Below are 16,423 nucleotides of genomic sequence, written 5' to 3'. Positions count from 1 at the left end.
CATATTTTTTAAAAGATCATTAACTGAATGATGGTTTACTAGGCTTAAGCTTCACAAAGATAGGGATCATGACTCCTGGTTTTCCTGAGATGGGATCTCATTCTGTCACCCATGCAATCACAGGCAACTGCAGCCACAAACACCCAGGCCCAAGTGATCTTCCCATCTCAGCCTCTCAAGTAGCTGGGATGACAGGTGCATACCACAAAGCTAAGCTATTTTTAAAAATTTTTTTTGTAGAGACAGGGTCTCACTATGTTGCCCAGGCTTGTCTCGAACTTCTGGGCTCAAACAATCCTCCCGTCTCACCCTCCCAAAGTGTCATGATTACAGGCATGAGCCACTATGCCTGGCCGGGACCATACTCTTAAGACAACTGTGTCCTTGATGCTTTCATGAGTTCCTGGTATACAGCTGATGTTTAAAAAAATTTTGGTTGAATGAGTAAATGAATGAAAGACTCTAAGAGAGATAATATTATGGAAGTGTCAATGACTTTGAAGGACTCATTCATAGTCTGGAATCAAGCCTATAGAAAATTCCAAAAATGAAGGTGAAAACTATAAATTCCTTTGAGGGAGCCATTCCTAGTGTCTTTCTAGCCAAGATGTGCCCCACCCTTGATTCTTGAACCTGAATATGTGGGTTCGTACGTGCAAATAAACTTGTTCTGAACTTGAGGCAGCATGAGGCACACTGCAAAGTCCATGCTATGACAATGAGTCAGTCCTGAGTACATGACGGATTCACTGATTACAAGGTGGCCTGTCAGGCTTATCACAAAGAGAATAGTAGCATAGTGACTGTGTCTGTGTGAGTTCTGGCTACTTCTGCATGGTTGCCTCTGATCACAGCACTGCACCAGTTTTCTCATGCCTGTAATCTCAGCACTTTGGGAAGCCGAGGCAGGCAGATCACCTGAAGAGATTGAGACCAGCCTGGCCAAAATGATGAAACCCCATCTCTACTAAAAATACAAAACTTAGCTGGGCGTAGTGGTAGGCGCCTGTAATACCAGCTACTCAGGAGGCTGAGTCATGAGAATCGCTTGAACCCAGGGGGCGGAGGCTGCAGTGAGCCAAGATCACACTACTATACTCCAGCCTGGGTGAAAAAGGAGACTCCATCAAAAAAAAAAAGAAAAGAAAACAAACTCAACTACTGGTTGAGACTAGTATCCTCTACTCCAAGTAATGCAGCATGTTCATGAAATTCCCATTACAGATGGAAGGGTTAGGATCAAGTGGATCACCAGCCACAGCCACGAAGCTAAGGGGCAGAGGGGAGTTAGTGGGGTGGTAAAAAAAGAACTCTTGGAGATGATACTCAAGCAAAATTCATGGGTCACCTCCCTAGTGGCGTTAAGTATTGGTGTTGTCAAGCTCAAGCCTATACTCAATGAAGTGGTTACAATTTGCCGACGTATTTGACGAGTGACTTTCAATCCTGTTTCTGTTAAGATTTTAAAACATAGTAAGATAGAAGGAAATTTGAGGCAGTGTAATTTCTAGAAATATGGGTAAACTCATGTTTCTATTCTCTTTGTGTTAGATGCCACTCCAGTTCAGTCAGTAAAATCCCCTCTATATATCTTGAATTACAATTTAAGATATGACCAAAAAGTGAAAAATAAAGAAAAAACAACCTACCCACAACGTGTTCCATTTGTCATGGTCTGATTGAGGGAGCTGTTAGTCCATACAATGGTGTTATTCACACATGCTTTTCCTGGAATCTGGAGTTCTTGTAACTCAATGTCATAGTCAATAAAAACATCTGTCATTGTGCCAAAAATGAGCAGCACGCCTGGCTGGGCTATTCCATGGAGAAATGCACACAAACTTCCCACAAACATCAGCCAAATGTCAGTTGATGAAGAAAACCGAAACTTGAAAAACAAAGGGTTCAGAGATCATCTATGGGTGAAAAGCAGGAGAGGTAGGAGGACTATTTAATTTTAGTTACTAGATTCTGATGAATAGTACTCAACACCAAATTTCACGGGAACCATCTTAATTGAGCAGCAGGTTCGTACTAATTATATTGAAATAAATGACATGGTACATCAATTATCTAAAACATTAGACTCTTACATTGTTAGATCATGTTATAAATTTCCTGGTCTCTGAATTCATTCTGTTTATTTCAGGAGCTGACTTTAGTTTTTAGCTACTCATCTACAACTCAAGGGGAAAATAACCACAGTCAGTGATGCCATTGACAAGTAGATAAACTGTGTGGGGCATTCAGCAACAGTATAAATTGTTTTGTGCAACTGATAGTGACAATGAAGAGTGCCAGTTTATGCCTAGAAATGCCTCCATCCTGAGCAAATTTGGGGTAAATACCTATACTATGAAATTTCTAAAGATTTGTCATAAGAATAAATATATATAATGTGATTGTTGCGATGACTTTCCTTACAAATATGATAACCATGGGCTGAGTGATAATTTTCCAAGACATTTTTCTGATCTATTGGACAGGATTTGCATGTTTTATGAGCAACATATTTCTAATAGTTATTCAACATGTTATCACATAGGCAAAGCCTATGACTGAAAAAGTGATCACTGAAGTTAAAAACCTACCAATATGACTAAAGATTTAACACTCCCTTCATGATCTAAACAATTTATAGTTGCACAGTCACTGCCATAAATCAACACAGTTTTATTACCAATTGAAAGAAGCCAACTCGAACGCCATCACCTTTCTTCTCATCTTGTAACCTGAGGAGAAAAACACAGGGATTTAAAGACCATCCTTTCCGATACAATGGGAAATTATCCCTAGGTAGTGATTTTATGAGTTATTCTTTAGTAAGAAAGAAAATCCTCACTGGCTGGGAAATTCTGGCCAAGCCTGATATCTTAAACACAAGCTTTATACTTCTAGATTTACCTCTTCTAGAGATTTCAGTATAGCTCAATCTCAGGTTCACTAGCAATTCACAGAGAGGAACACCTGAGAGGTATGGAGAGAAAGTAAAAAGTCCTCTATACTCCCAGTTATACCAACAAATAACCCTTTGCCCTCAGTCATGACCCTCAATCTATTTGTGACTGCATTTCCTCATGGGGAAGCTGAAGTCATTGGATTAGCTAATTTGAAAGCTTCCTCACACTTAAAAAGTTTACAACTACCTTAATGTTGATATGATGAAAAATTCAAGAACATGCCCATACTTTTCATAGAATCCTATTTCCTTAATATTTCTCATTCATTTCATTTCCCATAAGGCCATGTTTAACCTGTATTTGACCTCTTCAACTTCGGGGATCTTGACTTAACCTGAGTCACCCAGTCCATGAATATATTCTGGACCTTGCTGTCACCAGGAACTACTGTCTGACATGTTTAACTCCTTGGCACTCTGTGACTGCCCATGTATTTCATTTTCTCACTTCTTCCTCCTTCCACACCTATTCATCAACCTCACTTGAGCCGTGCAGTCCCTTAAATCCTTCATTTCCTTCCATTGCTAAACCCCATTAAGATTTTGCTTCCTTCCCCATGCAGCCAAAGTCCCTCTGCCAGGCATTTGAACCACACTCTCACCATCATCGTCAATTATTTTCTCTACATCATCCTTGTAAACTTCATCCTGCATCCATCCAGCTGTTTACCCTCTTCTCCTTAAACCAGGCTGCTGGGCCTGCTGAACACAACCTTACCACCTTGTGAACGGATACCAACACAGGCAGAGTCGAGTACTCAGCTGCCCTAAGCTTCCCTTCTGGCCCAGAAAAGAATCTCAAATTTTTTCTGAGACTCCCCACGGTCTGGCCCTTAGCTCTCTGACCTCACCTCCTCCAACTATATTCTAGTTCTCAACATCCCACTCTCCTGGCCTCTTGCTGACCTTTGTCCATGCCCAGCTGTTCCCATCTCTGGGTGCGGGCACCTGCTAGTCCCTCTCCCCAGATGCATTTTCTTTAGGTAACCACAGGGACAGCTCCACTACCCCCACTAGACCTTCCTTCAAAAGTCACCTACTCAACAGAGTCTTCCCTGGCCAAAGTCTTTAAAATTTCAACCCCACCCCCCACATACCATTTCATAGCTCCATTTCCATGTTTATTTTTCCTTCTCAGAAAGAAAGTGATAGATTATCACTAGCTACCATGCTATACATTTGATTTATTTACAGTGTTTATTATATCTCCCTCACTAAAATGTAAACTCCTCAAGGGCAGACACTTTTGCCTATTTTGTTCTTTTCTGTACCTTCTATACCCTCAGCACCCACAATAGTGTCTGATACCAAATAGACACTCAATTAATATTTACAAAATGAATGAATTAATGGAGTGAATGTGTGCTCTCCAGCTCAACATGCAATGCACACTTCATTCCTCTACAGATGACTCCCATTCCTCTCAGCAGCTCTGGCAAACTTTTGCTGTGTTCTTCTCATTCCACGCTCACCTCCTCTAAAAACAAAACAACTCATTCAACTTCCTACTCATCCTCTCCTTGCCATTCATCTACATCCACACCCATTTTTAAAATTTCCCACCCAATAAGAAACATGTGGCTCTCAGAGGCCCAGGCTGACCTGACCACTACCAGCCCAAAGCTAATCTTACCACTCCCACTCCCTCCCTCTGCTGTGAATTACTTAAAATTTCTAAAATACCTTTAACCCTTCCCTTTCCACCACCGCCACTTCAGGAACTTACCTGATGTCTCACTTCTGTCTTCTAAATTAGACCTCATCTAATCCTGCCTTCGTACCAGACTGTGATTAGCTTATATTTGTTCTATATGAGAATTCAAAATCTTTAGCTAAAGAGAAATATGCAATAATAACACTTTAGGTTTCTACTCTTTGCCTCTGGCAAGAATTTGGGGTTTAGGGACCTCCCCAATGCCCATGAAATTATACTTGTTGTTCAACTTTTCCTCTTCCCTCTTAGGTCAGGAGTTCTGTGCCATTCCTGAATACATAGGGGAGATTTGGACTTAATCCAGAAGGGATTTTCCAAAAGGTTTTAAAAATCAAATTATAGTAATTTTAAAGAGAAAAGAATGGATTATATATATTATTTTATATGAAGTGCAATGTGCATGAAAATATTCTCTGCTTTGTGCCGTTGATATGAATATTATGGAGTTATTCTAGAAAAGATGCTGCATAGTTGAAATCAGTCACTTACCTTGATTTCTTATCATTATTATCTGTCGGAAAAAAAATCAGTGCAAACAAGCAGTTAATAATAATGACAAAATGCAATACAGTCATTAAGAAATTTGCTCTGGAAAAATATTCCTATAAATTACCTTTATTCATGGAATATTACCAAATGATTATTGGCCTTTTCTTTTTTCCTGCTCATGTTGTCTCTCTCTCTCTCTCTCTCTCTCTACATGCACACACACACACACACACACACGAAGACACTCATTAGGGTCCAGGAGTGCTGCTCCATTTACTCATTTACAGACTGTTCTTCAGGACATGAAATATTTGCATCATCTGAATATCAAATAGACAGCAACCTTTCTAAATTAGCTGAAGAAGATCTGACTTTTTGAACTACAAAATAAAATTGATATTTATTTATTGTTTTATTGTTTGGTTCTTTAAAAGCATCAGAATTTATCTGTTTAAAATATAGACCACAAATTAACAATAAGATGTTAATAACAAGATGTCATTGACACTTCTTATTAAAGTAAAGAGGCATGATAATGTTGACAGATGGCAATATCTTGGGCTTGGTAATCAAACACAACTGTTTGATTAGAATTATGGTTCCATTAATTTTACTCATGTGACCCTTGCCAAGTTTCAAAAACATATCCAAGTCTCAATTTTGTCATCTGTAAAATATAAAATCATAGGGTTAGAAAACAACAGCTTAGAACCATCTGAGCCCAGGACATCCCAGGTGCTAGTGCTACAGGCCCCTCCACATGATCTCATTCTGGTCTGCAGAGTCTGGGCACAGCTCTTCCTAAGGAGGAGCACTTACTAAATTATGATTAATAATAACAATACAGGAATAAAGTTAGTCATAACAGCCACCGCTGGAACAACCCTACTCTATCTAGGAAAGGGGTTGCTGAGAGATGCTTTCATTTACCCACACTTGGTGTGTTCTTACCTAGTGCTTTCAGATAGTACGTTATGTGGATTCTAGGGAGAGCCACAGAGTTGTGTGTAAGGATCACACCCAATGATAGTTCTACCTACTGTTGCTGAATTTTTTCTGCTCCTTGAGACTTCACCAACTTGTCCCACTTTTGTTCTCACCTCTCCTTGTACAAGATGCAGTGAGAGAAAAAAGTCACTTACATGATTTATCTGACTCAAAACCATCATTCTCCTCTCCAAATTTCTTTACACTTCGAAGAATTACTGGGTCAGACATGGTAATTGCAATCTGCAGGCAACAACCCTATAAAATAAAAGAATCATTGCAATTATTATCTTTTCTTTCTTCTTTAACCAAAGTAGCCAAACGAAAAAAACAATTTGGTTCAAGAAATAATCTTCACTAATCAATCTCAGACAAAAGCAGGTTTTTAAATTGGTTAATAACTCCCTGAAAGAACCTGATTATCAGGAAAGATAAGCTACAGCCATTGATGAAGGTTTTCACTAGTTATTACATGGATGATTGTTTTCTATAGCTTAATTATAGGAAAGATAAACCAAAACCATTGATCAATTTTCCTCTCATTGTTGGATGGGTGGTTATTCTTTCTGCTTATCTGTGCTTTATTTATTTTTAATGAGAAAACGTGAAAACCATGAAAAAGGCAAACCAACTGGTGATATTCTTGAGTTGCTGTAGTTGATGAATAACACCCACATACTGTTGGGTAAACTTCAGTGTTCCTTTGTAAATGCAACCTCAAGATAAGGTGAGTCGAGCTTGGCTCAAAGGAACAGAAAGGAGACATTGTCTAAATAAAATGTAAATGTCGACAGAGTCATGGTTAGTCTTATTCACAGTGGAAAAATCAGTTTATAGAGGGTACAGGCAGAGAATTCCAGGATATAGACACTAGATTCAGCATGAAGTTTATGCTTCACTAACTTTCTCTGCCTCAAATATATAGCAATGATGGATAACATGTTTTTAAAGAGATACAGTCGGACTCAAACAAATAAAAATAAACATCTTCAGGAACCAGAAATGGCAGAGAAGCACCGAAGAGTAAACAGAGCACAGAAGCAGCTGGTATTTCCCCCTCAGGGTCTGGATGCAGACGAGTGTGAGAGTTTAGCTCCTGAGAGGACTGTAAGTGCCCCAAATCAAACAGGGAGCTAGAGACCATCTCTTTGCTTGGGGCCAGAGGAGCTAATGTGGGCCTCTTGCACTGCTGAGAAGACCCTGAGGAAACTGCTGCCCAGCATTGAAGCAGCTATTCCTTATGATGAAATGCAGACCCATGGAGGTTATAGGGGGAGACAGTGATATATATTACATACATATATACACACATGTACAAATAAGAGAGAGGAAGGGGGAATTATGAAAAACTGAACTCACCTAATTGGAATCCCAGAAGCAGAGAGTGGAGAATGACAGAAGTGCAATAATTAAAGAGATAATTACTAAGAATTTTCCAGAAGCAATAACCTGATTCTTCAAATTAACAGTAGGCTCCAATAATTGATTGGAATAAATATCAGTCAAAACTTAAATACATTATCTAGAAATGTCCCTCAGTATATGCAGGAGATTGGTTCTAGCACTCCCACATATACCAAAATCTGCATATACCAAAATCCAGGTATACACGAGTCCCGCAGTCAGCTTGCAGAACTTAAGTACAGGAAAAGTTGGCTCTCCATATCCACTGGTTTTGCATCCTGAGAATACTGTATTTTTCTTCTGAGCTTGGTTGGAAACAATCCCCATATAAGTGGACCTGCACAGTTCAAACCTGTGCTGTTCAAGAATCAAACTGTAGTAAAGCATCAAGAATAAACAAAATCCATCCTAAACACTGTAAAAGGGGAAAATGCATTATCCAAATATAAAGAACAGACTGACAGAAGTTTTCTCATCAGCAATAGAGGCTAGAAAACAGTGGAGTAAAGTCTCCAAAGTGATGAGGGAAAAAGTAATCTTTATCCTAGAATTTTATACTGAGCCAAAAAATCATTCAGCATCTTTCCAAACATTCAAAGTCAAGAGAGTTGCCACTTACAGATCTGCATAAAACAACAACTAGAGGATGTGCCTTAGCCAGAAGGAGTATCCAGAAGGGAGCCATGAAAAAGAGAAACAAGGGTGAGCACAAGAGTTAACAAAATATGTCAGGACGGCCAATCAAATATTGATACCAAGTATAACCTTTTGTATTTCAAAAGAGCATAATTAAAACTCTACACAATAGTGTAGATATGAGTGTATCTTGAACACGAGATAAGGTGTTCAATATGCAGATAAAGTATGTTAGGTTCATTGTCATGACAATCTAAGGACATTGTTTTACAATTATAATTAAATATATATTTATACTATTATAATTAAATATATATTTGATTAAACGAAATGAAATTGCCAATATTTAATCATTTTTTAATTACAAAGTTCAACTAATATCTGAACAAAGTTCAACCAATATCTGAAAATTTTAAGAAAAAGCAATGAAAAAGTACCAGTAAAATCCATAGCTTCTAAATAAGCAAGGATTAAAAACNACTATTATAATTAAATATATATTTGATTAAACGAATGAAATTGCCAATATTTAATCATTTTTTAATTACAAAGTTCAACTAATATCTGAACAAAGTTCAACCAATATCTGAAAATTTTAAGAAAAGCAATGAAAAGTACCAGTAAAATCCATAGCTTCTAAATAAGCAAGGATTAAAAACTGAGTATGTAGAAAACTTCATCAATCCAACAAAAATTAAAAAAAAAACTAAAGAAACTAAAAAAAGCATAACAAACAGAAAATATAAATGAAGGTTATTGAAAATAGTACAAATGGTTCAGTAATTACGGTAAATGTATGTAGACTGAAGTACTGATACATACTACACAGATGAACCTCAAAATCATGCTACATGAAAGAAGACAGTCTCAAAAGATCACATACTGTATGACTCTATTTACATGAAATATCCAAGATAGGCATATCTGTAGAGACAGAAAATAAATAAGTGGTTGCCTAATACGGGGCTAGGGGTAGGGGTGGGAGGGGAATGAGGAGTGACTGGTAACAGATTTCTTTTGGGGATGAAGAAAATGTTCTAAAGTTAGAATATGGTGATGGTCGCACAACTCTGTTAATATACTGAAAACCATTGAATACTTTAAATTGGTGAACTCTATGATATGTAAATTATACCCTCAAAAAGTTGTTTTTTTTAAAAAAAGATAGGTCAGTTTATGGAATTTTTTAAAGTCCAAATATATACATTTTTTTCTTTTTTTTTCTTTTGGAAACGGAGTCTCGCTCGGTTGCCCAGGCTGGAGTACAGTGGCATGATCTTGGCTCACTGCAACCTCCACCTCCTGGGTTCATGTGAGTCTCCTGCCTCAGCCTCCCAAGTAGCTGGCATTACAGGTGTGCGCCACCACGCCCGGATAATTTTTGCATTTTTAGTAGAGATGGGGTTTCACCATATTGGCCAACCTGGTTTCAAACTCCTGGCCTCAGATGATCCATCTGCCTCAGCCTCCCAAAATGCTGAGATTACAGGCGTGAGACACCACACCCAGCCAATCCAGACATATACTTATTATAAAAGAAATAATTTATAAAATCATAAAATGGTCAAAATTAAAGGATGAAAAGGATATGTCATACAAATACTGATTTCTCAAAGCTGTTGTGTTAATGTCAGAAAAAGAGAGTCCATATTCAAAACAATAATGGATATAATAAAGGACATATAATAATTAAAAGTACAATCCAGCTAGAAGACAAATCAATTATTGGGCTGTATATACCCAGCAACCTAACACAATATAATCTGCAATTGTAATGAAAAATTTAAACACATCTTTATTAGAAACTGATAAACAGACAAAAAATTAGAAAACATAACAGCTTTTAAAATAAAAAATAGGTAATTTTATGTAATTTACTATATAAAATTTGTCTTTCTTAAAATTTGGTTGAACATTGTTCATATATTAGTTGAACTTTCTAAGTAAAAAAAGATTAAATATTGGCAATTTCATTTGATTTAATAAAATATATATTTAATTATAATTGTAACACAATGTCCATGGATTTTCATGACAAATGTCATTACTATGGAACCTGCAACCAAGACATTTTTCAATTACATTTGCCATTTTTTAAAACTTACCCATTAATAAGCCATCAAAATTTCTACAAATAAAACTATGTATTTCTTTATAGTGTTGTTATTCTTAAGAGTGTATATTCTGACAATGCAATTAAATAAAAACTAAAAAATTAAACACTAGTAAAACACACACACATATACTCAGTCAAATTGTGTGTGTGTTGCAAACTTTAAAATACATATGCATATAACTATGGGTTAAGGATGAAATCACGACAGAAATAGAACGTATTTAAAACAGTGATAACAAATACATAAAATGTTGTGGGCTACAGCTAAAAAGATACTTCAAGATTTATTTATAAAGATAAATGCATTTTGTTTTTTAAAAGATTAATAAATGAATTATTTTCTAATCAAGAACCTATAAAAATGCAAGATTTATAAGATAGAAAACAAAATAAAACGATAAACAGTGGAAAGGATATATCAATTCAAAAGTTGTTTTTTGAAATAACTAAAAACATGCAAGTCAATAACACTGTTGAGGAAAAGAGATATAAATCGCAAATACTAATAGAAAATGGGAAAGGTAAAATAAATAAAGTCTTAAATCATAAGCAAATACTATGAGTAATTTTATGGTAGTAAATTTGAAAATCAGGTTAAGATTAATTTTCTAGAAAAATATGAGTTATCAAAATTTGTTGATAAAGGAATAGAAAACTTAAAAAGTAATGGCTATTAAAATATTGGTTCAATATTCAAAAGTCTCCCACCTCAACAAACAACAGGGCTAGATAATGTTACAGGCAAATTTTACTAAAACTTCAAACAGTAGATAATTCTAATCTTATGCAAATGGTTTTGGTGAAAATAAAAACAAGAAAAGCTATCCAAATCATTTTATAAAGCAAGTATAATCTTGACATCAAAACAAAAAAGGATAAAAATAGGTTTATAATTACTTCTGAAAACAGATTTTAAAATGATAAATAAAATGTTAAATATAATTCAGCAGTTTATGAAAAAAATGAAATAATGTTGATCCCAGGAATGCAATGACTATTTAAGGTAAAAAAAAAATTAATCATTTTCATAGATGCAAAAAGTATTCAATAAAAAAATCATTATCCATTCCCGAGTTTTGAAAACCTACAAAATTTAAAAAATCATTATTTTGCAACCCTAATGAATAAATTTGGGGTAACGATCAGCAGTGAATACTAAAACTGTTCATTGAAATATTGGCAAAGATGAAATATCCAGTAGTACCAAGTGTTGTGAAGATGTGGAGGACAGGTCCTTTCATGCACAGGTAATGAGAATAGAAATTGACTGAATGACTTTGGATAGCAATTTGGATATATCTAGCAAGGCTAAAAATGTTAATACCCCAGGTCCCAGAATATCCTTCTCTGGTATTTCCCTTAACAATTTAAAAAATAGTTAACACTAATAATGGTATTTAATATGTGCCAGGCACTGTTCTAAATGCTTGATACATGCTATGCCATAAAACCTCCCAACAGCCTCCTGAGATGGGTACTAGGACTATCCCCATTTTTCAGATAAGGGCACTAAAGTATGAAGGACTAAGTTATAAGCTCAAGAGGACAAGTTAGTAAGTGATACAGCCAAGGCTGAAACTCAGAAAATGCATGCAGAGATATATGTAAGCTTGTTTATTGCAGTATTTCTTTGGAAACAAAAAGCTTGGAGAAAATATAAATGAACAAGGGATTGTTTCAATAATTTATAGAATAGACACACAATGGAATATTATCTAGCCATTAAAATCAGTGAATTTGCATGGATAAAGCTCAAGCAACGTAAGTTTAAACAAACAAGACAGAAAGTTTCAGAATGATACTGTATGATGTCACTTACGTAAAATGCGTTACCTGCAAATCGCTATTTGTAATGTTCATAGATATATAGATACTGAGTAGAAATATAAAGACTTGCCTGAAACTAATAAGCACCGAATTAATGATAGTGGTTACCTCTGAGGAAAAGAAGTGGAATGAGACTGGGGAGGGGCTCAGAGGGCCCCTGAACTGTATCTGCATGTTTTAATTTCTTAAAACAAAAAAAGTTTCAGCAAGTATGGCATAATGTTTAAGATATGATAAAGTTGGAATGAGGTAACTTGGTGTTCATTAAATTTTTCTCTCTCTCTTTTTTTTTTTTCTGTGGCTTTAAAATATTTCATGATATGGACACAGGGAGCACAGGGGCCTATTGGGGGAGGGCAGTGGGGAGAGCATTAGGAAAAATAGCTAATGGATGCTGGGCTCAATACCTAGGTGATGGATTAATAGGTGCAGCAAACCACTGTGGCACACGTTTACCTAAGTAACAAACCTGCACATCCTGCACATGTACCCTGGAACTTAAAATAAAATAAAATAAAATTTAAAAAAGAACAAATGGAAAGCTGGATAATGCCACAAAAGGGTTAATGTTAGCAAGCTTGGGGTGGTAACATCATCATGTATTTTTCCATCGTAAGCAGCATAACACTCCTAAATAAAACAAAATCATTTTGTAGAAAATAAAATACTTCATGATAGAAAACAATTTTTTTCCCCTAACTCTGGGGAATCTCCTTTAATTAAACAAATTAGAGCAGTTTTTATTTCATAGAAAAACTGTGAAGATGGTTCAAAATTCCCATGTACCCCACACCCAGTTATTCATGTCTTCCATTAGTATTAATGTACCAATGTACACTGTAAATATCTTGCATTAGTATTAATGAACCAATATTGACACATTATTATTAGCTAGAGTGCATAATTTATTCAAATTCTCTTATTTTTCACCTAATTGCTTTTTTGTTCCAGGATTCCATCTAGGATACCAAATTTACCATGTTACATTAAGTTGTCATATCTTGCTAAGCAACTCTTGGCTATGACAATTTCTCACGCTTTCCTTGTTTTTGATGACCTTGGCAGTTTTGAGGAGCACTCATCACTTATTTTGTAGAATATCCCTTAATAGAATATTAAGAAGTAGAGTGAGAAATGTTATTTAATTAAGTAGTTTATGAGGCTGGTTTAAAAAATACTAAAAGAACCAGATTCAAAATTCTTTCATTCAAGAACAAAATTTGTTCACTATAGCAGTATTACATTCAGAGACTGTAACATTTGCTGGTTATACAATTTTGAAGTTTTAACCAAAACTTTTTTTCAAAAAACAAAGACACTCTTTAATAATGAGAAAATAATAAACAACATTTAACCACAGATGTACTATTGCATTTCCTAATTTTAAAATACAATATTTAAAAAATTTAGTCTCCAATCATTTTTTCCTTTGGCTTAGCTCTCCATTTAAAAAGGTTTCTTTCCACTGGTGTGCAAATACTTCACAGTATTTAGAGGACAGTGGTGTAGTGTCTTGCCCACGAAATTTGGAGTCTCTCAGATCCTGATACTACCTGTTGCTTCACTCTACATAGTTGGATTTATTTTTAAATCTCTCTTCACATCCTTATTTCTCCATCTTTCATGTCAGGAAGTGGTGGTAATGGTGGTAAAATCCACCTCACAGGACTGGTGGGAAGATGAAATGAAACTATATCTGCACAGCAGCTAGCACGAAGGGAGATAGCTGAAGTTCCCTTTGCCCTTCAAGCTTAAAGACTCAGTCCCCCCTACCTGATCCTCCACCCCACCTGCCCTTCCAGGGTCATTTGTAGTAATCTGTCCTCCATTAAGCACAGGAATACTAATCCACCAACCTATTCTCTTTACTTTCCTTCTGTGTCCCCTTGTCAATTCCATACATTAGGTTTCAATTGCTTACATTTTGCTTCTTTCTGAATACCCCTACAAATCGTTTTTGTGGTTTGTAATTTACTGTTAAAAGTAACATTCTAAAAGGCAAAAATTCATCCAAGCATGGGTCTCTATGCCCACAGCATTGTCAATGCCCCTCAGTCAGTGAGCACCAAGAACACACCTGTAATTAAACAAGCTGTGTTTGCTACTCATTGCACCGAGGGTGAACACACTGTCAGGGGCTGTGGGTACCTCAGTAAAACGGTGTTGAAGGAACCTGTTATAGAACTTGGGCTTTAATCAGGTGATTTGGGGAAGGATCTAACGTAGTGGGTATTTGTTCTATTGGATGCTGTTAAAAAGCTGGGACTATGTTATGACTAGACAAAGAAATAGCAGTCATTCATTTAGCAAGATGTTTGGTATATTGTGGGTTGCACAGCGACCTTGATTTTGCCTTTGCTGAGAACAAAGTACTAATTGACCTTGCACTGACTCAGGGTAACTTTGCGGTTGGTATTCTGTGAGAATGTTTATGTCTAATAAGAGAATAACGTGACTTAAGTGTGAGTACCAGGCCAGCTACAAAATGGAACAGGGTGTTCTTTTGTTTGTTTATTTTTCTCAGCATCAAGTGCATCACTCTGAACTTTGGTAGTCCACTGTTCTTTTTTGACATGCCAAGGAGCTATAGTTCAAAAGATGTATACTCTGTAGGGCTGAAGGCATGCACTGGTTGTTCAGTCAGAAATGGAAGCTAGTCCCTTTATCTTTGGGCAGCTTAGAAATGGCAGTAAAGACTTTTGAAGGCCATTGTGCTGAAAATCTTAATTATTTGCAAGTACCCACAAAAACACTGGGAATTTTATAACAGTAAGTTTGGAAAAGTACACTGAAAAACCAAAATTACTAGAAAGAATAAATGAAAGCCTTGCCTGTGATATTTGCCACAAAAGACAATGTTTTCAGAATTGAATATTAGACAAATTGCCTTGTATCATTATGAATGTAGAATAATATATATCTGACATATATTATTAGACCATGTTTTCTCCCACTGGTGAATTCTTTTTTGTTTGTTTGTTTTATTAGATGAGATGTTGGGAAACTCGTACAGCAGATGCTGGAGGACATGGCTTCCAGTTTCGGAAACTCTGGAAATGCAGTGGGAATCTGGTTTTTGGTGATAAACATATTTGTTTTGCAGGTTCTTGAGAGCGTAGCTCCTCCTCATTTGGTACTTTCTATGATTTAAGAGTACCATAGTGTTTTGCCACATTATTTTTCCTCACTGATTACAAGCAGATATAATGTTATCTAAATCTACTCTCTCAGCCATTAGCTGTAACACTTTTTTAGCACCTAACCTAATAACTTGATTTAAGTTTCATACATTGCAGGAGGCTTTAATTAGTGTTCTTAACAAATTTTCAATAATGAAATTTTACTTAAACTAACACAAGAAAATTCATAGTTGAAAATAAGGTTCAACAATGAGATCACTTGGACTCGGGAAGGGAAACATCACACACCGGGGCCTATCATGGGGAGGGGGGAGGGGGGAGGGATTGCATTGGGAGTTATACCTGATATAAATGATGAATTGAGGGGTGCTGACGAGTTGATGGGTGCAGCACACCAACATGGCACAAGTATACATATGTAACAAACCTGCACGTTATGCACATGTACCCTAGAACTTAAAGTATAATAAAAAAAAAAAAAGAAAGAAAATAAGGTTCAATGTTATTTCATTTTTGCTGTGCAATTTAATATATTAAATTATTTTAACCTCCCCAAAATCTCTTTAGAAACAGACTGAGAATTTTCAAGGCATTCCAGAAAAATGTATCTTCCAATAAACTTAAGGGAATCTAGGAGTAAAAAGTAGGAAATGGAGATGTCTAAGCACTAGTTGGCAGACTTTGGTCACCTAATCATAGAATCCCCCAATAATTCTTAATTGTCCACACCAACTCCAGTGTTCCTCTCTGCTAAGTCTATAACCTGCACACTACATGTGCTTCTGTTTAACTATTCAGGGTTGAAGTTTTCTCTTGATAAAATGTGTAATCTTATCAACACAGATACACACATTAGAGGACAGTCTCCTGACCATTACTGGTAAAAATATATCAAAGATGTTTCTACCTTAGACTCTAACAACAGCACTCTGAAAGACCTCACTGCTGGAGTGGAGCAGATGGGGAAGAGAAACCATCAGTTAGATGGTCATTTGACAGAACCTAGTACTTTGACCTTAAAAATGGGCCTGACAACCTACAGAATGGGACAAAATTTTTACAATCTACTCATCTGACAAAGGGTTAATATCCATTATCTACAAAGAACTCAAACAAATTTACAAGAAAAAACAACCACATCAAAAAGTAGG

General features: G+C 36.1%; 1 protein-coding gene across 1 annotated transcript in view; it reads right to left on the bottom strand.

Annotated features, from left to right (window-relative positions):
* ABCB11 (ATP binding cassette subfamily B member 11) overlaps positions 1–16,423 on the bottom strand; it is a 122,369-nt gene that overhangs the window by 101,684 nt on the left and 4,262 nt on the right. Inside the window, exons 2-5 of the mRNA XM_017854467.1 lie at positions 6,305–6,407; positions 5,163–5,184; positions 2,681–2,732; positions 1,650–1,888 (exon numbers count right to left, since the gene is read on the bottom strand). Of these exons, the coding sequence (XP_017709956.1) occupies positions 1,650–1,888; positions 2,681–2,732; positions 5,163–5,184; positions 6,305–6,380 (389 nt within the window). The 5' untranslated portion in view covers positions 6,381–6,407. The remainder of the gene's footprint in view (positions 1–1,649; positions 1,889–2,680; positions 2,733–5,162; positions 5,185–6,304; positions 6,408–16,423) is intronic.

This window comes from Rhinopithecus bieti, unplaced genomic scaffold, assembly GCF_001698545.2.
Source record: "Rhinopithecus bieti isolate Rb0 unplaced genomic scaffold, ASM169854v2 scaffold_37314, whole genome shotgun sequence".
Classification (NCBI taxonomy): domain Eukaryota; kingdom Metazoa; phylum Chordata; class Mammalia; order Primates; family Cercopithecidae; genus Rhinopithecus; species Rhinopithecus bieti.
The sequence above is the reverse complement of the archived record's forward strand: the minus strand, read 5'-3'. Positions and strand labels throughout refer to the sequence as shown.